General features: G+C 37.8%; 1 protein-coding gene across 1 annotated transcript; it reads left to right on the top strand.

The window, feature by feature from the left end:
- The first annotated feature begins 288 nt into the window (after positions 1-288).
- LOC105445239 lies at positions 289-25,032 on the top strand. The gene is made up of 8 exons (XM_030978682.1): positions 289-318; positions 5,387-5,547; positions 6,759-7,042; positions 8,079-9,838; positions 12,538-12,696; positions 21,287-21,454; positions 23,199-23,296; positions 24,410-25,032. Exons 1-8 carry the CDS (start codon positions 289-291, stop codon positions 24,696-24,698), a joined length of 2,949 nt encoding a protein of 982 aa, XP_030834542.1. The 3' UTR covers positions 24,699-25,032.
- Positions 25,033-26,741: the final 1,709 nt, after the last annotated feature.

Below are 26,741 nucleotides of genomic sequence, written 5' to 3'. Positions count from 1 at the left end.
ACATAATTCCTATTTGTTTACAACATATAAAATTCCAATTTACAACATAATGAAGAATATAATAACTATTGGAAAAATTGCAGATAAAAAACTGGCAGTCAGATGTGAAGAAATTGATTAAGATTGTGACCAATAACCACAATAGCAGATACTTGATTACAACTGTGGCTGCAGCGAGGTCGATATCAAATAAACAAGTCTAAACAAAGGCTTCTACGGGAATCTGTAGCTTTAATGCAGTGGTCACAACCCACCGTACTTGCAAGTGCGTGCTGTCTACGTGCAAAAATGTGGACAAACTTTGTGTATCCGTACGTGGTGAGACCGCCTCCGAATGGATTCTGGAGTACACAGACACACCGTAGCACTTTAAGTTCACGAGGAACTTTCGCTGCGTTCGGGCTGCGGTCAGGCTACCGATTCACCCCCAGTGCATGTGACGTGCGTTGCCGGTACTCCCTCCCTGCCTTTGCCACTCCCTCCCTCCCTATGTTTTCAGAAAAACGTGACGGCAGTGGCCTCCCCAGAAACCGTACGGACTAAAAACATGCGCGGTGGGTTGTGACCAACGCTTTAATGATTTGAGTAACCGTTTCATTTTGTTTCATTCCGTTTCATTCCGTGAAAACTGTGGATAAATCACAGATAAAGAATCATGAATACAAGTACATCATAGCATCGTCAATATAGCAATAACACAGTCTGTTTGAGAAACTCATCTTCATAACCTGTTAACATAATCCCAGTCACTATTCTAGTCCATCTGCATTATGGCTTTACATAAAGACAAACTCACAATACAAGTGTCTTAACTAGACTTCACTGTAGCTTGTTTAAACAATGAACCACACAATACTAAATTCCAAATCTCTACTTAGTGCTTCAGCACTCTCATAATATATCTTCAAATTATTAGCAGTATCTTTACTGTTATCCTTGTTCTTAATATAAAATCAAATGTACACTAGAAATTTAAATCGTCATGGGGACGAATTAGGTGGTCTGTCTTCAATTTTATGATCATTGAAAAGTCAAAAAGAAAAAAAAATAAAGAAAAAAAAATTGTTGGAGACTCCCGGACTCGAACCAGGTATCTCGAGGTCCGAACTCAAGTGCATTACTGGTATACCAAAACATTTCCCATAGCGATTACAAGTAAACGGAAAATGGAATTCTCAAATCCCACGTTGCAAGTGAAATATGAGCATGATCCCGGCATCTGATCGAAAAATAAAGGTCACATTTGTGATAACTTGTTGTCTCAGCTACAACATACTCGAAGCTCAGAGAAAACAAAGCTAAAACGATGGAGATATTGCTCGTGAAAGACGGGAATGTAGAATCCAGTTTTGAGAAAAAGTCATGTCCCATAGAGAATACACGCAAAATGTGAAAAGTTGACATGCCTCCTTTAATCGCAAAAATAGGCCACGATACCTTTGTCAAAATGAAATATCGTGTTGACTGCATTTGTAGAGCATTGTCTCAGCTAGAACATATCGAAATTCGAAAAAGTCATGTCCCATAGAGAATACACGCAAAATGTGAAAAATTGACATGCCTCCTTTAATCGCAAAAATACGCCACGATACCTTTGTCAAAATGAAATATCGTGTTTACTGCATTTGTAGAGAATTGTCTCAGCTAGAACATATCGAAATTTGGAAGAAAATCAATCAACATTTACAGAGATACAATCAATTTTCCAAAAATCTGCTAACGTCATAATATCCAATTTGAAATTTTGAGTTCAGAGGCCATTATGATGACGTCATGAGTTAATTGAGGGTCAAATGAGACATGAAATCATATCTCCGACTCATAATCTATTTAAATATGAAAAGTAAATGGGGGTATCTATCCATTCTGAAGAGTTAAAATGAATTTTGTATAGGCTTGTTTTTGCACATGTAATGTGGATAAGGATAGCGCAGATCCGCGCGTGCTGTTAGCTTTGACGGACGCTAATTGCGTTATTACTAGTCAAAAAAAGGTGAACAAGGTATCAAAATGCTTGGAAAAATGTAATAAATATGATAGTGAAAATTTGGCAATTCTATGTTGCAAAATGTCAGTACGCGCAGTTAAGCGCGGAAACGCGCAAAAATATAAGTGCTCGCGCGCAAATTTTGAAAATGCTTACAATGGCCTGAAACGTGTGCAAAAAAAATTTGGAACGAATTTGAGCATTTTAACATTTTTATGCGCGCGTACGTGCGCGTCAAGGTGCGCTCGGATTTTGTTGACATTTTTAGTTGACCTTTGACCTGAAATTGATGTATACTAAATATGGTTCATTTTTGATTACTCGTTATTGAGATATGATAATGACCTGATTTTTACAAAATGGCGCCTGGATGACGTCACAATGACCCCATGAACTTGAAAAAGGTTTCGGGAACTTAATATTATAGGGCCTGATGACTAAAAGAAATGCAAAGGAAATTGACCAAGTCGATTTCGAGTTAAACGTATACACAAAAAAGTGTTCGGAAGGAATAAAAATAAATAAAGAAAGAAAGAAAATTCTAACGAAATCAATAGGTGATCTGTCGAAAACGACAGACCACCTAATAATATATCATAACAGCATAGGCTTGCATGTATTACATTACATACTAACATCAACATCTCTCAGTATGAAGTTTAAAACACACACACTAATTTACACTTTATGTTTCGACAATACATAGAAATACATTAAATATAGAACAAAACTAGCCTCTTTGCCTGACTTAATGACAATATTATGACTTCAATCTCCTTGATGCACTGGCAAAAAGGGGATTCTTGAACCTCAGCACAACCATGTTCATGTAGCCTTCTGAGTGTTTGATATCAAGTGAATAGCAATAGATGGCGCTATACTAGGCACCTTGCCTGAGGAAGTGCTATTACAAATATATATGTATTCATGTCATGCATTGTATTTACAATTGCACTGTCACAACAACAACAAACATGTCTTTGTTCTCATTCAGCCATTCAATTCATTCCTACGCTAGCCTACAACTGCATATTCGCATACCCGGAATGCCATTAAATTTGAGGGGATTCCCCATGAGGTAATTTTAAGAGCTCGCGCACCTGCATGATACATATATAGGACGTGGCAATGGTCGGCCATCATAGATTATGTTATAGACAAATAAAGTAGTGGCATTAAACAATCCCAATGTCGCAGTCATTGAGTCGTGTTTTCAGCTAATTTCTCCGTATTGACAAGGAATTTTGATTTTCATCATAATAATAGTAATAATAGCTAGTTTTTATATAGTGCTTTTCAGGACCGAAGGCCCTCTCAAAGCGCTTTACAGATATATATATTATTACCCCGGTCATCGTATTCAGGCTTACCCGCACACAATGTATGCACATTCTCCACTCGCTGGGGAGCATTCCAGCCAGGCGTCATTTTTACAAGCACAATGCTAATCTAAGCACATTAGCTTTCGCATCCTACCGGGTACTCATTTAACACCTGGGTGGAGAGTGGCAAATGTAGATCAATGTCTTGCCAAAGGACACTAGTGCCGCGGTGGGACTTGAACCGCGGACCTTGTGATCCACAGTCCAGTGACTTATCCACTCGTCCACAAGCTGCCAAGGTTGTACACAGAAACTACACTTTCGTGAAATAGGAAACCATCATTCGCTCCAATCCGATCCGCGCAGTAGCACTTCATAGGTTTATTGCATCACACGCATTTGTTTCCTTCTTCCCAACATCCCATAGTATAGACGCTATACATACAAGATTGTGGGCGTTGGGAGATATTATGCTCATGTGACCTAGCTATGACACGTTGACGTCATACGACTCCAGTAGCTAATTACGAACTAACTTATTAAAGGCATCGTTTAACAATGTTAAATCTGAGATACATTGTGTTAAAATAATTGCGCATAAAAATGATCACGAAGTACCTCTAAAAAGTAAATATCTTTGAGCAGGCGCGTACGCAGGGGGGGGGGGGGTGTTTGGTGGGTTAAACCCCCCCTTTGGTATTTTTATGTGTGTAAACCCCCTAAAAATTCCCTAAACCCCCCCCCCCCTTTGGATTTTTTTTTTTGAATTATAAAAAAAAAAAAAAATTACCCCCATGGCTGACCTAAGAAAGGTGACCTTACCCCCCCCCCCCCCAACGGAGCAAAATGTCAAATTACCCCCCCCCCCCCCCGTCTATTCAGAGGTCGGCTGAGTCGTTGCGATTTTTTTGAGACCAAAAAAAAAAAAAAGTGTCCGCTTACCCCCCCCCCCCCCCCCCCCCCCACTGAGCGACTTTTTGGCCGGTGCGATTTTCAAATTTTCCTGAGTCGTTGCGAAATTTTGGACCCGATTTTAAACCCCCCCCCCCCCCCCCCCTTGAAAAAATCCTGCGTACGCCACTGTCTTTGAGTGACCGGTTTTACCATACCGACTCATTTTCCCCAATGGACTGAAGTGTTATGAAAACCGTTAGGAGAACACCAAATTAAATTTCGATTTCAACTCATAAATATCTTGATAATCAGACAGGCGATCGGCTTGTAAAAGTCATGGTGTTACTGACTGACCTAAAGGTTTATGATTATCAATGCAGCATGAGCTAAATCCAGGATTTTGTTTCAGAATCTGAGACAAAGTTACCCAATCCCTTTAAGATTATAGAGATTTTGATTTATTTTATATCCATTTATAAGCACTTCCATCAAATTGAAGTATTGTCTTCTATATGATACATATATAAACCTCGTAACTCTAGCGTAAGTATACGGTCACCCAGGGGTCATTTTGTGAGTGTTTGCAGTACCATGCACACCACGGCTGCCACGCCTAGCATATTGGCAAAACGGCACTCAAGTCGCTTGCCACTGCACTACGGAAGTACAGGCCCACCCCTGCAAGTCAAGGGCACACCGTACTGTATTGCCACTTTTGTTTAAATATAGTATGGCATATTAGTGTCAGATTTGTGTCATGTTTGTGTAAATATTATTTGATTATGTTTGAACCTTAAACATCTGATGAGAGCGTAACCATTTTTCTTTGTCTTTTTGAATCATGACATGATATTTGGATAAGGGGCGAAAAAGTGTAAACAGTGAACCATTTTATGTACATTGTACATACACGTACATGTATGTCACTATTCACTAATATGAGTAATTTACTCGTTTTAAATAGTTATTTATTGTTTTACTCTTGACACTAAATTTACTTATAACTATCTTTTAATATTATATTATATCACTGTAGAACATGTATTTTAACTCATGTCATGTTTATATTAATGATCTTTTGTTTCAATGTTTTCAATGGTGGTGAATAAATAAATTCAATTCAATTTAATTCACTTCAATTTGTATAATTAACTGCATCAATCCCCTTTTTTGTCAATTACAGGATGTCTTGCTGGGGTTATCATTCATGAACCTTTCCAGCGGACTGAGTTTCTGTCAAATGAGAACGACATCTTATACCATGAATGGATTCTGCCATCTCTATCTGCTCATGATTCTCCTGATGAGATCTGGTGATGTTGAAACCAACCCTGGACCAGACAGGTCAGTCTATATGTATTTGAAGCTTATTCCCTTTTCTTTATTGCAACAGTAATGAGCAGTAGGGATATTAAGTAATTTTCTTATTATTAAAGCATAACACCACTTACGTGCATGCCAATTTTTCTTCCATATTCAAGTGCACTGCTCAATTAGGTATTTAAGTCTTGTGTCTGTATGCTTCAATATACCTTTGAATAAATATCATCAGTACATGTAGCTTAATAAAATCAGATAGGTATGCGCATGAAGCTGTAGGTACTGACAGTGCTCAGCTGTAGGAGCTAGTGTACATATTTGTAGACTGGAGTAGTTTATTCTTCCTAGTTGTACAGTCTGTTTCGCCCAAAAGCTCGTCAAGAACTGAACTAAACTTACAAAGTATGGAGAAAGGTGCTTTAATGAATCTTCTTCTTATCGAGTTCGAGTCACTACACAAGTCCTGTCCAGAATTATACAGTAGGGGTTACAACACAATAAGAGACACTTAAGGCCCCTCTAAATTGTTGGGAGCCCCAGAATTTGATGGCAAAATTTCACTTAAATTGTATCATAATGTGAAAAGGGATGTCATTTTATACACATTTCTGCAAGGATTTAAAAAACAAATGTGTTAATGTCGAATGTTGATGGAAGAATACAAAATTTAGGTTTTCTGTGTACAACAGAAAACCGAAATTATGTATTCTTTTTATCAATATTTGTCTTCAAACACATTTTTGGGGAAAATCTTTGCAGATGTGTGTCTTAAATGACATCCTTTTTCACATTATCCACTTGACTGCTATTGGCTTAAAAACGTGTTCATACCCCCTGTGCTACAGCACTTTTGTACTGTTCAAAAACCTGACAAAAACTGTACACTGTACACACACAAACAAAATTTTGTTTTTTGTTTTTGTTGGAAGAGCGCCATCTACTGTTCAAGACCTGTATAACATCATTGCAGTGTTAATTACACAGTAGGGCTTGGCATTATGCAGTGCTACGGTCTTGAGAGTGCAATGCCCTAAGCCAGTACAAATACGTGGTACGCACAGGCATGAAAGAGCGAGAACACGTAAATGTACGTGGATATAGCAGTCAAGTGGTTCAGATACAATTTAAGTTAAATTTTGCCTTCAAATAGTGGCGAATTTGGGGCTCCGAACACTTAAGAAGGGCTTTAAGAGATACTTAAGAGATGCTTGATAAACTCTTGTTTTTAATTACAGGATTGTCAGTGAAAAGGAATTCTTAAAGCTGTCCAAGCAAATTGAACCAAGCCACTACAAAGAGGTGGGCATTAACCTGGACATCTCCATTGTAGAGCTGGGGCAAATCGAGAAAGAGAGCCAAAATACCAGTGATGCATTGATGACAGTCTTCACGAGATGGAGAGACAAACATCTTCCGGGCACAGACATCAGGGCTCTTCTAGCAGAGGAATTAGAAAGAAGTGACTTAGGGTCCCTCTCTGGCAAACTACTTGCTGGCAGTCTAGTCCTGAAGCAGACAGGTGAGAAAAAGAAGGAATCATTTATGTCGGCTGCCTGCAAGAAGGCCTTTACTGCTATTGATAATGTATTGCTCTTGCAGGCAGCCAACAAACACTGATTTGACACTTTCTCATTTGGTACAAATAGTGCTACTTATAGCAGGACATCTCAATAGATGAACATCCGACAAGACTGATACTGCCGGTCTGGTGAACCCTTAGAATAAATGTCAGAACACCCACAATGTGGGCTGTCAGTCCATCGGTCGTTGGTCTCATGCACCTTCTAACAACTTTTCAGATGGTTTGCTAGACAGATATTGTCGGTCGTGTGGGCTGTCGGTCGCATTGGCTGTGGTCATTAATACATGGTTACAGACCCACTCACTATGTGCTGTGTAAGGTTTTACATGAAGCTGTACAAGGATTATCATTCAACAAATTTCTTGGCATTTCACAGATTTCAAACCCAGCCACTTTTTGACTATTTTTTTCAAGTCATGCTCATCTTTTGCCACCAAGTTTATGAAAATTGCACCATTACAGAGCCCTTTTTATCTTGTGTACCGTAACCTTAATTATGTCAGCCCCAAAATGTGTACAAAACAAAAGGAAAATTTACATTTCTCTCAGTTCTTTCTATATTGAGTGGAATTGTAATTGTTCTTTGAGCTACAATTTATAAGGCTTATAAGGTTCATCATTATTGTCCATACTGTTAGTGATGCAAATTAATGATATTGGCATGTTACATATGGATACATAAATAGACATGTATATACCTTCGTACCTAAAGACAAATTCTATTGAGATACGTATGTATGATGTGCAGAAATTAAACTGCAAAGACAATAAATTATTATCTGTTCTCATTGAATCTTGGTCCAGAGAACACCCTCAAACAGCAGGACTAAACAAAAATGAAAATGAAAAGTTGACAACAATAAATACATCAGAAATTTGTTCTTATGTTCATGTGTATATGTTATGAATATCCTAAACAAAAACATTTTGATATTCAGAAGAAATTATCACACTAATTTTATTAAATTTAAAGGTGCACCTGTTACAATGCCAGGATCACAGACCCCAACACTTTCTCCTGACCTGATCAAGAGATGTGCAGATGATTTCAAATTCAAATACCGGACAACTCTTTGTAAGATCAGAGCTGATCCTCTCAACCCCGATTCTATTGCGCCATTCAATGACATGTACACAAACCTTGTCCTGGAAGAGGAATATAGACAAAGCAAGCGACCACTTGAGTACAGGGATCTCTTTGATCTTAAAGTCAATGGAGAGTTCCCCAAGCGGATCATGGTCCAGGGAGAGGCTGGGGCTGGAAAGACAACATTCTGTGCTAAGATTGCCTGGGACTGGATAACTGAAAATCCTGTTCTTCCAAAGTTTGTGTGGGTTCTTGTTGTCCCTTTTCGTGGAGCCAAGCAAAACACAATCGGTGAGATTGCCAAGTCGTATCTCTCAAAGGACAACCCAGCAACAGCCTGCCAGATCACTGAGTACATCCGTTCAAATCCAAGACACGTATTCATTGCATTTGATGGAGTAGATGAGATGGATGGCAATATTGTACAGCAAAGGAAAGCTGGTTCAAAGTCAGAATGTCACCAGCCAAAGTCTGCTGATCAAACCAAGGCAAGATCAGAATCCAAGACGAACAAGAATAAGCGGCAAAACTTACGGCAGCCAAAGTCAGGAAGCCCATCAAGTGCCACTTCGCAGCCAAGAGTCAACAGTGCAGAGGCAAGTGGAAGTTCTTCAGAGAGAGGTGACATTGCACTTACAGACATTCTTCGTTCAGATGAACTTGCCACCTGCCCGGTGTTGGTGACAAGTCGCCCATGGAAGGTCACAGAGATTAGATGGGATGATATTCTAAGGAACCAATACACTTTCATACATGTGGAAGGTTTTAGCAAGGAGAATGTGGAGGTTTACATTCACAAGTACTTTCAAGATGATGGGGCCAAAGCAGATCAGCTTATCCAATTAACCAAAAACAATAACATCGTATCTAAGAATATGGCCCCGTATCCTATCTATATAGCTATGCTCTGTCTGATGTGGAGAGAACTTGATGATGAAAAACAAGAAAAGTTTAAGTCATTACGAACTTTTTCTCAAATATTTGATGAAATGTTTGAATTCTTGAAGGTGCATTATGCTCAGAAAAAAATCCCAGTTTTAGACAGCCCATCTTTCCAAGCCTATCGCTCTCAAATTGAGAAGCTCATGGAACCAGTTGCCAAAGTTGCTTTCATCGGGCTACAAGAAAACACCCTTAGTTTCAAAGAAGGTGATTTTGCACAGTGCTCAGACTCCATTGAAACAGCTTGCAGAGTAGGGGTGTTGTCTCAGGAGAAAAAATTGTCATCTAACCTGTATGACAAGAGCAGTATGTTCCTGCAGTCTACTATCTTCTTTCCACACAAACTGTTTCAAGAGTACATGGCTGGGGTCCATCTTTCTTCCCTGTATGAATTAGATCACAATGAATTCAACAGGCTGATTGAGCAAGTAGTGCTGCCTAGAAAGGAAGAGTTTCGGTATCTCCTGTACTTCACCGTGTCACGGGACAAAACCATTGCAAAGCATGTCATGAAATGCATGGTACAGGATAACACCTCAGACCATGAGGAGACGGATTTCTTGGTTGATGTATCCTTTGAGAGTCAGGACCTAGATACTGCAGCCTTGGTGAGGGGTAGAATGTCATCTCTGAGAATATGGCCATTCATGACAGCACACACAATAGCAGGTTATTTATTCACTGGACTAGGTGTACATAAAGATGTAAGTTTGATATCTTACGTACATTAATAAGTATTATAATTTAAAGGGGATGTCCACCCTGATATTAAGTTGGTTTGAATAGAAGCAGAAAATGAGAAAAATGGGTCAGTGTCAGTTTGAGCAAAAAATTATTAAAATGATTTAAAACTCAAAATGTTCCTATTTTAATTGAATATTGCTCAAACTTTCAATAATTTATTTCTCTCCTTTTCCTACTTTTATTAAAACCAACTTAATATCAGGGTGGACTTCCCCTTCAATTGCAAACCCAACAGGCATCTTCAGGCACACATTTTTTTCTTAGGAATGGCTACCGGTATTTGATGTTTTTTTATTTATCCATTTATTCATGGTATTAACCAAAATATGATTAGCAGCCAATGGCTGAATTGTTCACACTTTACAAGCATGTTTTAAAATTACATAAAGTACAATACTAAATATGGTAAGAATATCCAAAAGCCAGATGATACTCACAGTACATAGAACACTGTAGATTAAATAATTTAAGAAAAACAGAAACAGAATAAATATAAGTCATGAAACATAATTCATGGAGAGAATTAAATCACACTTTTGATCAGTAAATTATGTCCATTGTTCCCACCATTCTATCCATCCCCTTCCACCCCCCCCCCCTCTCTCTCTCCCTCTCCCTCTCTCTTGCCTGTGGGTTGTCGGCAGATACATCAATAATTTGGTTACAGATATTTGGTTTAATTTAAGGGTTAAAGTATTTATGATAAATTCAAAAGGGAATATAATTTTAATCAATGGTATGAGTATTAAAAAGAGTAAAAAAATATTGCATAATTATAAACCGTCAAGTTGGTCAATATTGATAAAGTGCATCAATTTTTTTTGCAGGGCTTGAATGGAGTGTAAAATTGTACATACATGTATGGTATAGAAATCTAATTAACACTAAATAATGGACAATAATGACAAGATAAACGCATTAAACTGAGGATAATGGGATTTTGCTGGTAGTTTTACCTAAGTATATTGCACAACAAATTTATTTATGGCTCCCTTCCCCCCCCCCCCTTTACTTTAAATTTAAATTCAAGAGCCTATGATGAGGTAATGGAGAGCACTTCTTTTGTAGCGCTCTGTTTTACAAAAAACTTCGGACTAGGTTTGGCCATTTCGCAATGATCGACAATATAAAGTTGATCGCAAGGGAGGAAGCCCGTGGTGAAAGTTTGATGATGGGCTGGTCAATCTTTTGCCCAAACTCGATGCTAGTTTTTCTCTCCTTTCATTTAGAGTAGGTAGTTCCAATTCTCAGAGAGCATGATGTTGGTATTACATTAGTGCAGTCCAAGCACAAGGCAGCACACTCATTTTTTGAATATTTCAATCTGATTACCTTGGTGTTCAGTTAGCCTAGAGTGCCAAACAGGGGCACAATATTCTACCTTTGGCCAAACGTAAGAACAGTAGACATATAATAGATCATTTGCTGGAAGTTTGAATCTGTTTAATATTCTGAGCATGTATAGTTTTGTGCTTGCTCGCTTGACAATATCATTCACATGATATGAACATTTCAGATCAGTTTAACCAGTACTCCAGGTACATGGAATTTTAAAGGCCCACTGCACTACTTGTAGCTACTTGCGCCCTCTATATAACAAACAATGCCTAATCGGTGACCATTGGTCCCCCATGATCCTCTTTTTCTTATGTTAACTAAGAGCTGAGTTGATGAGATAACCACCTGTCCAGTGACCTTGCAGGACGTTCTAATCCCTCTTGTAAACTATGGCAGATAAGCTTTAATATGCCTACTTTCATGCACTCTCTTACATCCATGACCTTACACCTGATTATCAAATCAAATAATTGTTTTCCCCCTTTTCAAACAACACATTTAAAATCAATGACAGATTATTTGTTTAATAAAAGTGGCATGGACATAAAGACCAAGCACTATAAAAAATCAAATCGTTAATATTTTATACACAAGACAACATTTAGGAGAGAAAGAAAGAGATGAGAAGGAAGCATTATTAACAAATTTGCACAAGTCTTCAAGGAGATGTCTTTAATACAATATTTTACACTAATAATATTTTTAAGTGGATATTCTCCCGGCAATGATGATTATTGACTGTCCATTTTTGTTGTAGTGGAGGGGAGGGGGGGGGGGTTGATGTGAAACATACATTATGATAATACTTGAGCAGTATCATTTCATATACCCATCACTATAGGCATATGATAAATATCAACAGTCAACTATTTGAATTAGTTTTATTGGACTACCAACCCTTTACTGGTTGGAAAATAAACTGTCTGCTTGAAATGGCATCCTACACCTCAGTTTTGCTGCAACCAGTCCTCTTGATCATTTGATGCTCAGACTTCAGAGTAACCCTTAATTTTGATAGATGGAATAATCTTGGGCCCTTTAAAATGGCCTTTACCATGCTGCATTGTAGATGAAATGTTATAGCAGGCCTTCCTTTGCAAATAAATTTGGGATCATATAGGTTTCGTAGCACTACTCTGATGATATCGACCACTGTATTAAGTAACCATTCTGTAATCATTCAATGAGACTTTCTTAATGCAGGCCGAGTGACAGAAGCATCAACAAAATCTGAGGTGGTCTTAAACTTTATCAATGGACTCTGACTTTCTCATATTTTAATTTTTTGTTTGTTTTGTTTTTGTTTTTGCTTTTGATTTAGATCGATCTTGGAGTAAATGGAGAATTTGGACCAATTATATCACATGATATGGGGGAGATTATATGCTCTGTGCCCTCTCTAGAGGATATTACACTACATTTAGCTGCCTTGCACAGTGACTTCTATGCAGTTCTTGCTAAAGAAGGAAACAAGTCCAAGGTGAGTGAAAAAACACATTGTAATGCCGTAGTCTAGCCTAAGGGGGCGCTTTGTCAAGACGCAGAACATCAATCGCTTGAAAATTTGAAAAATCACTGTGATTACAGTTGTAGAAAAAAAATTAAGTTGGGTCAGGAATTTAAAAGTTAAAAACTAAAATGTGTATTGTTTTTGTCATTCTGTCACTTTGCATCCTCTCAGTAAGATTTACACGAGGATGTTGCAAAATTTTCTCACAACAAAATACAAAATTGTAGTGGGAGAGGGGGGGGGTAAACCTTCCCCCTTCAGTTGCCAAACTTCCTTAAATATCCCACCCACCTCCTCCCCCCCCCCCCATTCCTGCCATGACAAGATATTGCTGCCCCTGAATGTTTGATTTAGGGATAAACCATAATAAACTTGAGTATTGAATGGGAAATGCACATAGGGAGTCAATACATGCAAAGTGTTCAAATAATTTAAAGCCTATCAGAAAAGGTTTTTATTGCCAAGTCTTGAATTATATTTAGTGTTCACTTAACTTCTTTCTGATTTTACGTTCATGACATGTTGCATTAACCTCAATTTAAAATTTCTGCATCATGTCAGGGTTTCTTTTTACTATTTAGTTTTGACTATACAACCGTCTGTAGTGTATATTGGATTCCGGACCAAAGTTTGTGAAGTCAAAGAATCAATTTGGAGAATGTTCTAAAGTAATATGAATCAAATATGACATTTATTTTTAAAATTGCCACTCACATGCCAACAGCTTTTGTGGCTAAAATCACAGTGCACATACCTGCTTAAATGTAAATAAAAATATGGCTGATGATGATGATATCTAATTGAAAAGGGAATTGAGATGAAAATAAGAGATGAACTTGCATTTTAAGAATGCTATTCAATTTGTCGACAAACTCGATTTCCTGGTACATCATAGTTATTTACATTTAAAGCGACTACCTATATTCTTTATTTCTGATATTACTGTTTTTCTTTCCTAATCACTGTCTGAGTCGCTGCTACTGTCACTGATTTTCGCTGCTCTGATGTCGTATTCGATGTCCTGCATCCTGCTAAATTTGCTTGATAGTCCTTGGTAGCGGCACCCTATGTACATGTAGCACGGTGTTTCCTTCTTAGCACATGAGCAGTTCTTCTTGCACCCTTCAGTACATCCGCATGATATAGCCTTCTTCATTGAAACGGGCCAGGCTTGATGGGTACTTCGAACAGGATGCATGTGCTGATCATCCAGATTCCACCCAAATTCTGTCCAGGGTGGGGTTTTAGGCTTGGCAATGTGTGCTCTCTTATTCATCATCGTTGCAAGGGCATGCAGCTCTCTTTACATGAAGAAAAAATGCGTCTCCTGTTTGGGGGGGGGGAGGAGCCTTAGGAGAGTATAGATCTTTTGTTCAAAAACTTGTATGCTCTGAGATTGCCCAGATCAGACTCCTTGAAGTCATCACTTGCTGAGGTGTTAATATATGTTATGATGGCCCTAATACCTCCTTGATTAGTTCTCTGGATATAACGTCAGTGATGGCCCTTGCCTTGGGGTTCTCACCAAGTCAACAATCTCTAGTTCTCCATCACAAGCAATGATCTGTGTCATACGCAGAAGAGCAGCTACTTCATCACTATTCCCTGATTTAGCTCTTGTGGGCCCAGACTTCTTTTGTTTCTTGTTTTGTGTGTGGAATGTGTTCAGCTTCATAATACTTGTCTTCTTCTGAAGACTGGACAGTGATTGAGACAGTGCCTCCACGCCTATTTGTTTAACACTGCTCAAGTTGTCCTAAACTGTGCAATCAGCTCATTGCCCAGTTGACACATTTATCAGGGATGTTGTAGTTGCTCTGGATGGATTCGTCTCGACTACTACCATTACCTTGATGACCATCTCTGTGTCCCTTGTTACTCGACATACACCAGATTCATTGTTAGGGCTGGGTGAAAGAAGATGCAGCATCGATCTTTACTGTGCAGAGACAGATGTGATGGGTTTTAATTGTTTAAACCCTTTTTATCCATGCGGCGGGGTTAGGTGTAATTCCGTCATGACCGCTTTCTTCTTTACTTGGCATCTGCATTTGTCTGTTCAAGAAGCATGTCAGGAGAAACACAATTGTGCTTGCCATCTGCTCTCCTTGCAACAAATGCACCCGCCATAAGTGCTTCATGTACATCAGGGGCTGTTTTAGGAAGATTTTTCATCTCATCAAGATAGAGAGGCAGAGACTGCTTGCCCATATTTGTAATGCCCTGCTGCTTTGAGGTAAGGTATCATTCAATATGATTCACAGACATGTCCTACCCAGTCAGCTTCTCGCTGGTAGTAGTTAAATCTATGCAGAACATCAGGAAGGTGGACCAGAAGATTGCTGTTGGTTGATCAACCATTGATTCTGGGAAAAGTTCCTGAAGGGCTGATAACTGTTCATGGGAATTCTGAAGCATTTGCAACTTTTCAGTGGCAGTGATGTCTTTTTCATAGTGCATTTTCAAGACAGATTCCACCTCAGGCTTCCAGTGATCTGTTTCTCTGTCTGCTGCCCATCATGTCTAGAATGCTTCCTAGTAGAGGCGCCACATAGTTTCGCTCAGGATTCTGAGGGCATGTATGGCCTGGTAGTAGTCGGCTTTATCACCAAACATCTTCTTGGCAGCCCCTTCCTGGCACAGACCAGCTGCAACAAGAAAATCTTCTGCACCTGCCGCCCTAAAGATCTGCAAACTGCTTTCATGTAGTTGTGAGCTTGATGAAAGCCACCCAGCAGTAAGACCACATTGCTGAACTCACTCTCTGATGGCTACAGCGAGCTCATATATAGCCTGATCTCCAGTTATAATTGTGTATTTGTTACCACGTGCATGTGATGTCCTGACAAGTCAAATCATCATTTCCTTTAGTACAGTAGGGTCAGTTGGAGAAGATGGGATCAGAGGAAGATAGCCAATGATTCTAGCCTGTCTATGTGGATGGAGGTCAGCACAGAATGAGGAAAAGCCCGGAAGTCCTGCTTCTAAAACTCTAGGAGCATCCACCAGTTGTGAAGTTGTGATCATTCTACCGAAGCGCCACATAAGCAGAACGTCCTCAGTCTTCATGGCCATCTGAAGAGTGAGTGAGTCTGGAACCATATTGTATGCAGATGTGAATGAAATCTCAGTTAAATTTTTCTCACACATCTTTCTTACACTTCACAATCTGCTCTAAGAATCTTTGATGCTTGCAGGAGTGTATGGTGTTTTCCCTCGATATCATCTCCTTCTAGGCGCCTCAGTTTTTTCAGTGCGTCACCAAGTGGTAATGTGGAAGCACATATAAATCCTGAACCTTTGGTTTGATTGAGAACCAAAATATGTGACCCATAGTATTCATGTAATTTATGTTTCAAGATGGTCGCCCGGTATTTATCTCCTTTATCGACACCAAGCTCCTCAAGAATGTCTCAATACCTTACGCGGATGATTCTATGAGGAATGTGGACAGACCAGGAGGTGGAAAAGAGGAGCTTTCAGCTCATCTACAACATCATAAGGGTTTAACTTTGACCGACCAGAATGCGAAGAGCTTTAAATTTGTTCATATATGTTGTTACACACGTAACTGGATGAAGAATAGGCTTATCACAGATTCTTGTTGGCATATGATGCATTTTGTGTAGTCAGTGCTCATATCTTTGGAAGAATAGCAGGCACATGCTTCATGGACATGGCACTATCTGCCACACGTTTTCTTGGCTGGTTACTCATCTTGCTGTAGGAACCTATAATATAGAGGGGTGTATCATTTGAATAATAGTTGCACTGTATTTTATATTTCATATATACCTAACTTTGAAATGTTACTTTACATTAGCAGGCAAACTTTCACTCTTTCTTGTAATTCTTGTAAGATCTTAAAAGACAGACCCAGGAATTCTGAAATTCATCTAGTATGAGGTTGCTTTGGTCAATGTCACCCTCTTATACCTATATCAATTATAAAACAACATTGAGATGGGGGTAATAGGTATATTAGTATTGGATTAACAGGAGCATTGGATGTAACAAACATGTAAAGTCATCACAAAAGGTTGCAAATCCGATTTAAGTGTTCTGATCCAAAACACAAGATGGAACAAAATTTATGCTACATTATATTAAGGTTTATTCTAATCTACAAGTGTTAAAGTGGAACTAGTATAAGAAACTATATATTTATTGGTTCACTTTCTCTTATATTTACATCAGGTAATGTTTTAATACAGAGTCCTTGAGAAGAATCTTCAGGATTGCTCCATAGTGATGCCAGATGATTACATATGGAAATTCTGTAATAAGCTGCTAGATAATATTTTATCAATAATCCAAAAGTTTGCTAAGAGTAAAAATATTCTGATTTGAGTTAGCAAAACTTACTACATCCTCAAACCTGCAACTGAAATTCCTACCTCATACCAAAAGGTTCAAGCTGGTTAGGAAGTTTCTGATAGTTTCTTCATCATTCTATTAGTTGAAATGTACTTGTAATGTTTGATTTCCTGTCTCTCTGATGTTGCTAACAACTCTGTTTAGTCATTTATAGAAAAAGGGAAGAATGCAATTAATCATTCACGTTTCAGTTGCAAACTTGACACATACGGTATGCGGCAATGATGACTCATTCTAAATGAAATAATCAGGGAACTAAACTGCATATTGTCCAAAATGAACTTTGTTATGCTATAAAAAATTTTACATGAAAAGCAAAACATCTGTAATTTTCAGATGATATTCAACTAATATTACATACCTGCCAACCCTTACAAATAATCCGGAATATTCTGTTTTTCTGGATTAGTCATTTATAGAACTTCATTAAAATATTTGTAGATCCAGACAGGATTCTATGTTTTATTTGACCATGTCATACAAAAACCAAGATTCTACAATTACCTTACACAATTTGTATTAATTACAAATCAGAATTACTAATTTTTGGGTGAATTTATGAATTGCCCCTGCCACTTGTGTCTCCCCCATCGCCCAGCCCAACCGTTCACTGTCCCTTCAATCATTAAGAAAAAGGATAGAATGCAATTAGATGATTCACGTTTCAGTTGCAAGGGCAAACCTGACAGATATGCGGCAATGACGACGCACGTTAAACGTATCATCAAGGAACTGGTCTGTGCATATTGTCCAAAATGAACTTTACTACGCTATACATTTTTTTACATAAAAATCAATGAACCTGTAATTTTCAGATCGTATTCAACTAATATTAGGAAGGTTTTCTATATATTTTTAATTCTTCAGTTTCAAAAGTGATTGAAATATGGAGAAATAACTCCACCAGGTGTAAATGGGTACCTGATATTATTCAGCACTAGTTACTTTGGCAGCTCGGCTACGACCAGGGTAATATGCGTAAAGCACCATGAGCGTCAGAGCTTGGCGGATACTGGTGCTATATAATTATCCTATTATTTATTATTATTATTATTATTATGTAAAATAAATTCAATCATCATGAATGTGGTATCATCTTGTAGATAATTTAATTTTCTTTCATTGATACCACATGCATGGTAAAATGATGTTCTGTTACAAAATTATCTTCTAATTATTGACTATTTTTTTTCCAGAAAAATATTGTCAGGGTAGTCCACCTAGAAATTGTGCAGGAAGATCCTCTGATCAAGTTTATACCGACCGACCTACAACATCCCGACCAAAACCCCCCAAATTAAGGTTTTGCCCCATAGGTATTCAGCTATTTTGTTGTTGCCTTGATGGTATTATGTCTTCATTCAACAGAACTATAGTACATACAAATTATTAAAACATAGCAGGCCACATAATACGAACCACAAAGGAAAATTATCGTAAGGAATGTATATGTTCTATAGCTAGACCACTTTCATGTACAATATAACATCTATTATTATAATCATCATAATCATTTTAAGCTTGTAAATAAAATTATCATTCTTTAAACTCTCTAATAGAATATTATCTTTAGCAATGCTGGTCTAAATATTTGAATTACAATGAAAAGGTGCTATACTGAATATTTTACTGAGAAGATTTGCATTTAATTCACATACCTCTAAAATACAGTAGAATCACTGCAATTCGCTCCTACGCTCAGGAATTCCTGATCTTCCTCTTACCTGAATCTTCAGTATGGTCATATCCTATTGGACTGTCTATCCCTGACTCTTGACAAAGGCCTTATATTTTCATGCACTTTTGATCTTACTATAATGTACATAAAAATCACCTGAAGGTACTAAGTATTTTAAAACATATAAATAATACACATTCTGACTTCTCACTGTCTGATTTAACTTATAAAAGTATACAAAGGACTAATATTGGGAAAACTACTCTGTGCAAATAAATACTAGCCCCAACAAGACCCTTTCATTGATGCGGTCTCTGACCACATGTTTACAAAATTCCTGCTCCCCCTCCATCAACCAGTGTTAACCCTATTTAGCCCAGGGGGAGGGGGGGGGTTGGCTTTAGAAGCCCCCCCCCTCGACATTTTACGCGATAATTTTTTAACGCAAGAAAATCTTGCACTGAAATTTTGTGACTTTTTTCTCTCGAGTCTTGCGCATCTTCTGAAAGAATTTTTTTGAAAATCAAACCTACCATTATGAAGTCACGTGTCATTTTGTCTTTGCATGTCAGCCCGAAAATCGCTAATTTTTGTGATTTGTGTACAAAACATATGGAAATCTCATTTTTCAAATAAAGAGATAAAACATTGGTTATTTGGTCTTGTTTATAGTTTAGGTGTTTATTTTTGGATCCAAATAGTTGAATTACAGTTGGAAATAAAATAAAACAATAAAAACAATAAACTACATAAGTTAAAAAAACAAAGAAATTCATAAAAAATTATCAAAACAATAGATAACATAAGGAATAACCCTGGTTTTTCAATTTTTTTGTGTTGTATTATTATTCCAAATGGTCTAAAAAATATATGTAGTGAGAAAGAATGCTTAAAATATGAATAATGTCTGATTTATGGGCAAAAAATGTGAATTTGATGACCTTATTTGCATAAATTACCATAAATATGCTAATGAGTGAATTTTTCAAAAAATTAAAATTACCATAGTATTCTATACACTTCACTTGACATGTATGCAAATTTTCGCGACGATCGGGCGTTTCACGGCCGAGATCATAGGGGGGGGGCCTTAGAAGCCCCCTCCCCCCCCCCCCCCCGGCTACGCAGTTTCAAAATAGCCCGGGCTAAATAGGGTTAAACCTATTTCAGTCGTTCAATTTCTGTACAGATCAAGACTCTCTGCCTTCATGATGTTGAGTGCCTTACACCAGCCTCATCACATGATGACATCTAGTAAACAAAAGCTATATAAAGAGAAACATACATGTTGATCTAGAAGTATATGTAAATTAATGAAATTGAAAATCTATTTGGCAAATTAACGTAACCTTCATATTGTAGTTATGTTCAAGATGAGCTGGGTATTACTCAGCGTCCTGTGTTTGTTTTTGTTCATAAATATTTTGGATGGATGCAATTACTCAGATGAATACGCAGTAGTTACATGTACTACGGCTATAATAGTAAAACTTAGTCCTATAAATCTTTTTTGATGCATTTTCTGCGCCCACTACCCTGAACTAACCGATTTCTGAACTTAACCCAGCACTAAAATCTATAATAAACCGTAAGACTAAACCTAAGCTCAAAGCCTATTTGCAGCTCTCATGCGGATCCTATATATATTTGTGACTTAATAAAGCCCAGAACATTTGTCAACTGAGCTTAGCCATACACATACATGTATATTGGAGCACCCAGTTATATTTGCAGTCATTCAATAAATACATGTATTCTGGTAATGTACTTGAATGAATCACTGTTTGTATACATGTAGGTCAAAACTGTCGAGCTTCAAGATGTTAGCTGTCCAACATCAGCCTCTTCACATTACCTAGTAGATGCTTTGTGTTCCATGCCAAACCTGACTCACCTACAACTGACTGGAAAGGAGTTCTATTCTGCACTGAATGCAAAGGCGTCAACCTTACAGGTATGTATGTGTGTTTGTACTCTATATCCATGCCATGATTAATTCAGGTACACATGCAGCAGTGGAGATGAATTTAAGGAGTTATGATATTTTAGCAACATGCTGTCAATATTTTGTCAACGTGTTAATTTTTTTATATGAAAATGTATAATAGTCTTAGCAGACAAAGGAACAGTATTATAAAAAGAGGGGTTTTCATGTGCAGTGTAAGATACAGAATTCAGATGGCTCGAGTTAAAAATATGATGTTCTGCAAAAAACATCACTTTTAAAGGATTGCCTCAGAAAAGATATTTTGGTTTAATGAAGACTAACTTAAAGTTTTTAAGTAAGCTTTTTGGGGGGGACTTGATCCCTGCACCAAAAAGTATTCCTATCACTAAACCTGAGCTCAAACCTATTTGTAGCCCTTATCCAAATCCTATATTTGACTATATAAAGCCCATTGCATTTGTCACCCAATCAGAGCACCCAGTTATATTTGCAGTAATTCAATGAAAATGTGTACTCTGGTAATGTACTTGTATGAATCACTGTTTGTATACATGTAGGTCCAGACTGTCGAGCTTGAAGATGTTAGGTGTCCAACAACAGCCTCTTCACATTACCTAGCGGATGCTTTGTGTTCCATGCCAAACCTGACTGACCTGATACTATGGGGAAAGGAGTTCAAGGAGGAGTTCTTTTCTGCACTGAATGCAAAGGCGTCAACCTTACAGGTATGTATGTGTGTTTGTACTCTATATCCATGCCATGATGAATTCAGGTACACATGCAGCATTGGAGATGAGTTTAAGGAGTTTCTATGCCTCAATTACCAAGTAGCCGGAGGCATTATGTTTTCAAGTTGTCCGTCCGTCTGTCCGGCCGTACGTCTGTACACACGTCTGTACGTATGTCCCGTTCTCGTGATCACGTTATCTGAAGAACCGACTGATGGATTCCTGCCAAACTTAGGTCATGTATATTACTTGCAGAGTTAATGGACTGATTAGATTTTGGGGTCACGAAGTCAAAGGTCAAAGGTCACAGGGCTTATTATGTATGCAAAAACAGCTCGTGATCGCGTTATCTGAAGAACCGGTTGATGGATCCCTGCCAAACTTTGGTCATGTATGTATCTTGCAGAGCCAATGAACTGATTAGATTTTGGGGTCACGAGGTCAAAGGTCAAAGGTCACAGGGCTCATTATGTATGCAAAAACAGCTCGTGATCGCGTTATCTCAAGAACCGATTGATGGATTCCTGCCAAACTTGGTTATGTATGTTACTTGCAGAGCCGATGAACTGATTAGATTTTGGGGTCACAAGGTCAAAGGTCAAAGGCCACAGCGCACATTATGTATGCAAACACGGCTCGTGATCGCGTTATCTCAAGAACCGATCGATGGATTCCTGCCAAAATTAGGTCATGTATGTTACTTGCAGAGCCGATGAACTGATTAGATTTTGGGGTCATGAGGTCAAAGGTCAAAGGCCACAGGCTCATTATGTATGCGAAAACAGCTCGTGATCGCGTTATCTGAAGAACCGATTGATGGATTTCTGCCAAACTTTGGTCATGTATGTATCTTACAGAGCGGATGAACTGAGTAGATTCTTGGTTCATAAGGTCAAATTTCATGGGCTCATTATGTATGCAAAAATAGCTTGTGAACGCATTCTCATTAGAACTGACAGATGGATTACTATTTAACTCAGGACATCTTGCAGAGACAATGAACTGAGTAGATTGTAGGGTCATGAGGTCAAAGATCAAAGGGTCATATATGTATATGAGAAATTGCTTGTAATCACGATATTCTGAGAACCTGTTAATGAATTACAATTGAAGTTGAATTCGAAAAATTTCTTCTGTTTTGGTTTGTAAAATTGCTCTATGACGGAGGCATCATTTTCGACTGCGCGCAGTCAAATTCCATCTAGTTTGTTTGTTTTTTTGGGGGGGAGAGTGTTGTGTTACTAGTTACGCAATAATACAATTTCAGTATAAACAGATCACTGAAGTACTCTAAAGACTAATAGATACAAATAGTTCAAATCAATGCATAAGGTTTGAATAATGTCATCATGGGTCTGAGAGTATACGTCAGATTGAATAGTCACTAAACAAGGATGGAGATCTTGATCACAGTGTACTTATTTCAAGCACAGATTTTGTTGTTGTTTTTTTGTTCTTTTTGTTTTGGGCATGTGCATGATCAGGGAGGATGGGGTGTCAGCATAAAGTTCTGTTGAAAATATTGACCAGTTCAATCAACATAGCTTTTTTGTATGTGTGTGTATTTGGTGGGGAGGGGTGGGGGGCATATAGGAGTTGTCAACATAACAAGGATACTAAGTCTATATGCCAGAGAACTGACCTGGTATGTACATGTATGTTAAAGTATGTCAGCCAGACTGGAATGGAGGGAAACTACATGAATCACTATCACCAATCATGCTCATATATTTCTTTTCAGGATTCTTTTCCTCAAATCAGTAATGGAAATTTCAGGTTCAATGGAGTTCTCCAAGCGGATTTTGATTCATTCCTGCAGTCACTCACTGACTTTAGACGGTAAGTGAACTATTAAACAAAATAAATTACAAATTAATTTTATTGCTATACAACTTACTCCTAGATCCTAATCAAATGATTGGTTAAGCAGGGTCACATGTGATTCCTTTATCGCCAATGTGATCGCCAATATGCCCAAAATGCACAGATAAAGCCTCTCTGAAGTAACTTTGAGCCAATGTACATAGGTACGTCTCTGAAAGCTACATCTAGGTTCTTTATTTTTGGTGACGGCAGCAATGACAAACGAGAAAGATCCTCCAAATCTTATCGATGTCTAGATTAAAACAATGGAAGGACCTTCTTGAAACTTCAAGAAAATGACGGGCTTAACTTTAGAATATCCCACCAGAATGGAGTATGTCCATTGGTCATCTAAAAAGTCAACGAACCCTTTAATGTAGTCACATCCTTTAATACTTCAGACAGGGTTTCACTCTTGCCAATGAACATAACCAAAGAAAGGTGACATTATTATTTCTACGCTTCTACTTGCTCTTTCCAATCATACCACCAAATATGTTAATTTTAGTATGTGTAAAATATTTTCATACGTCGCTCTTGAAATCGTTGGGAATCGTGATATATCACTGTGAGTACTGTCAGAAAATAAAGTACATACACACACAATCACCCCTAGCGTGCACAGCACTGCTGTGCGAAATAGACAGGAAGCGACTTGGTCACCAAACTATCCCAGAGTGCATTTGAAACGAGGCCTGAATGTAACATGCTAGTATTTGTAATAGACTGGTGATATCGAGAATTAATCAAAGATTTTTCTTATTTATCTTTGCTTTAACAGGAAACATGTTTTCACTAGCATAAAAGATAGCATGAAACATTGAAAGTTACCATTAATATTATCCCAAATCTTGTTTGTACATGTATCTCCTTCAATAAATTGGAACATAATAAATAATAGCAACTGTACCACTACTTTTATGTAACAGATAAATACAATGCTTAATAAGAAACAAATAATTGCAGCAAAACTGGATATACAACAGATTTTTTACTATTGATTGGATTGTTAGTCACTTCATATGTTACAGGGCCAAGATCCTATCCCCCAAACCTATATTTCATCTTCTTTCCTCAACATCAATTCAGGGGGGATGGCGACTCGCACGAGGAGGATAACGTCTCAGACGAGGAGGATGGCGTCTCGGACGAGGAGGATGGCGTCTCGGACGAGGAGGATGGCGTCTCGGATGAGGAGGATTACGTCTCTGCTGAGGAGGATGGCGTCTCGGACGAGGAGGATGGCGTCTCGGACGAGGAGGATTACGTCTCTGCCGAGGAGGATGGCGTCTCGGACGAGGTGGATTACGTCTCTGACGAGGAGGATGGCGTCTCGGACGAGGAGGATAACGTCTTGGACGAGGAGGATGACCTATGATGGACAATACCTTCAAGAGCCACACAATGGCAGTGTACAACCATCCATATTGCACAGTTTGATCATAGAACTATCTCCAAGATGGTTGTACGACAGTTGTTCCGCGTCGGTTTTCTACACTAACCTCAGACCTTACATATTACTTTAAAGATAAAGTTGTAATATTTAACACTAGTTCTAAAACAACGAATTCAATTCAATTCATATCACAACATAGCAACGTTATATTCATACACATTAAATATATCATATTACGTGTACCGTAAACATTATTACCTGAATTCTTAAAGGGACTTGGTAACATTGTTCAGACGAGAGATAGTGGTGCTAAGGTAGTGACTTCAATGGTAGATGTACAATTACAGATAATCTGAAAATTTGAGTGAAAACGGACGATTATTAATGATACAAATCGGGAAAAACTGATCTGATCGATTTCTTAATTCTCCCAACTATATTATTACAATTTAATTACATTTTAGGTGAATGTAAATCGTCACAAAGCAATAAATTGGCTCTACATACCATTCCAGACATTTAAGTGTTGACAGATTTTAATAGCCTGTTTAATGTCTTTTATCATGGAAAAACGGTTGGGAAATTCAAAAAAGATTGGGAGAATTTACTGTTAATCACTGTTTAATACAGGGCGTGCCATTGACAGTGACGCCTTCAAAGAAAACCGTAGATATCTTTGTGGTTTGAGAATTTTTTCAGGATTTTGTGCATGTCAGAGGGTGTAGTAGAAGGAACATAACAAGTAACATGTTATACACAAATTAAGCAATTTTTTCATCAATCTTCAACAATGTTACCGAGTCACTTTCATAGAGTGCAACCCTAACCCTATATGTTTCATGAAGTATAGCCTGGATCATAGGATCAAATGTTCACCCTCCATAAAACTTTTGTGACAAGCTCCCCCCCCCCCCCCCTCTTTTTTAGACAATAGTTTTATATGACAGATCATGACTTAAAATGTAAACACAATCAAAAAATATTTGATGTTTAAATATAAAACCACTTTTTCATGAATTTCTTTTCTCTTAGATATGTTTTAGCAATACATTTTTCAATTTCATGATAAAATGTTATAGCTGACATAATATTGTCAAAAGCGTTAATGTTTGTTCTACTAAACTGAAAAACAATTCTTTTCTTACCACCGTGACGAGCAGTTGTGTTACTCAATATCCCAAGGTGTAACGCTCGATCGTTAGCAATTCAGAAAAAAATAGCTGTGAAGGATGACTTACTGAAATCTTTCATTTTTTTCTGCACTCATAATAGTAAATTCCAAAAATTAACACAAAGCCAGAATCAGAAACTTGAAATCTTGGCCCTGTTTTATGAAACTTGTTATCAATAGCAAGTTGCAATTACTGTTATAAGCTCCTGAAATGGTTGCATTTGATTGGTTGAGAGCAAATTTGTCATAGAAATGTGACACGGGTTTATATTGGTAGCAAGTTTTATGAAACATGGCCGAGAGTTTCTTTGAGCCAGTTTGTCTGAAAGTGGGATTCCGTTACAAGGGCCCTCTTGCTTCAACAGTTGCAATGTCAAACATAGCATTACTCAAAAAGTAAACACAATTACTAAATACGCAATCCTGATTGGTTGAAAATGTAATTTTTAATGAAAGAGTCTCCAGAATGCAATATTGACTATGATGTTGATTTGTATTGTGATTGTAATTTTATTAACTATTAGTACCATGTTGTAGTTAATTGTATGCATTCTGTTCAGGTTCACACGAGTTGAGGATACAAAGTTGGGCCCCGAAAGTTTACATGAACCTGGAAGATACTCATTTTACTCTGATTTTCTCAACTGCACTCATTCCCATCAGGAGTCGCTTGTCTCGGAGTGATTAGTGATGCATATACTATATGTAATAAACAGAGACCATATTTGTCTATAAAAAGTTGCGATTCAGGGATTTTTCCAGTACTTGACAATGTTTTTGTTTTTTCTTCGTCTTCTTTCATTTTAACTATTTCAGATGAGTACCAAGTTTTGTGTGCATTATGATTTTGTATA

The sequence above is a fragment of the Strongylocentrotus purpuratus genome, unplaced genomic scaffold (assembly GCF_000002235.5).
Source record: "Strongylocentrotus purpuratus isolate Spur 01 unplaced genomic scaffold, Spur_5.0 spur5_scaffold_1, whole genome shotgun sequence".
NCBI lineage: Eukaryota > Metazoa > Echinodermata > Echinoidea > Camarodonta > Strongylocentrotidae > Strongylocentrotus > Strongylocentrotus purpuratus.
This window is presented reverse-complemented; position numbering and strand designations above follow the sequence as displayed.

What these genes read in the sequence shown, in the direction of transcription:
- LOC105445239 (XM_030978682.1), top strand. Translation starts at nt 289, where the DNA reads ATGTGGACAAACTTTGTGTATCCGTACGTG. An exon ending in GACTAGGTGTACATAAAGAT is followed by an intron (nt 9,839 to 12,537) that starts GTAAGTTTGATA and finishes CTTTTGATTTAG; the next exon opens with ATCGATCTTGGAGTAAATGG. An exon ending in CAAAGGCGTCAACCTTACAG is followed by an intron (nt 21,455 to 23,198) that starts GTATGTATGTGT and finishes ATTTCTTTTCAG; the next exon opens with GATTCTTTTCCTCAAATCAG.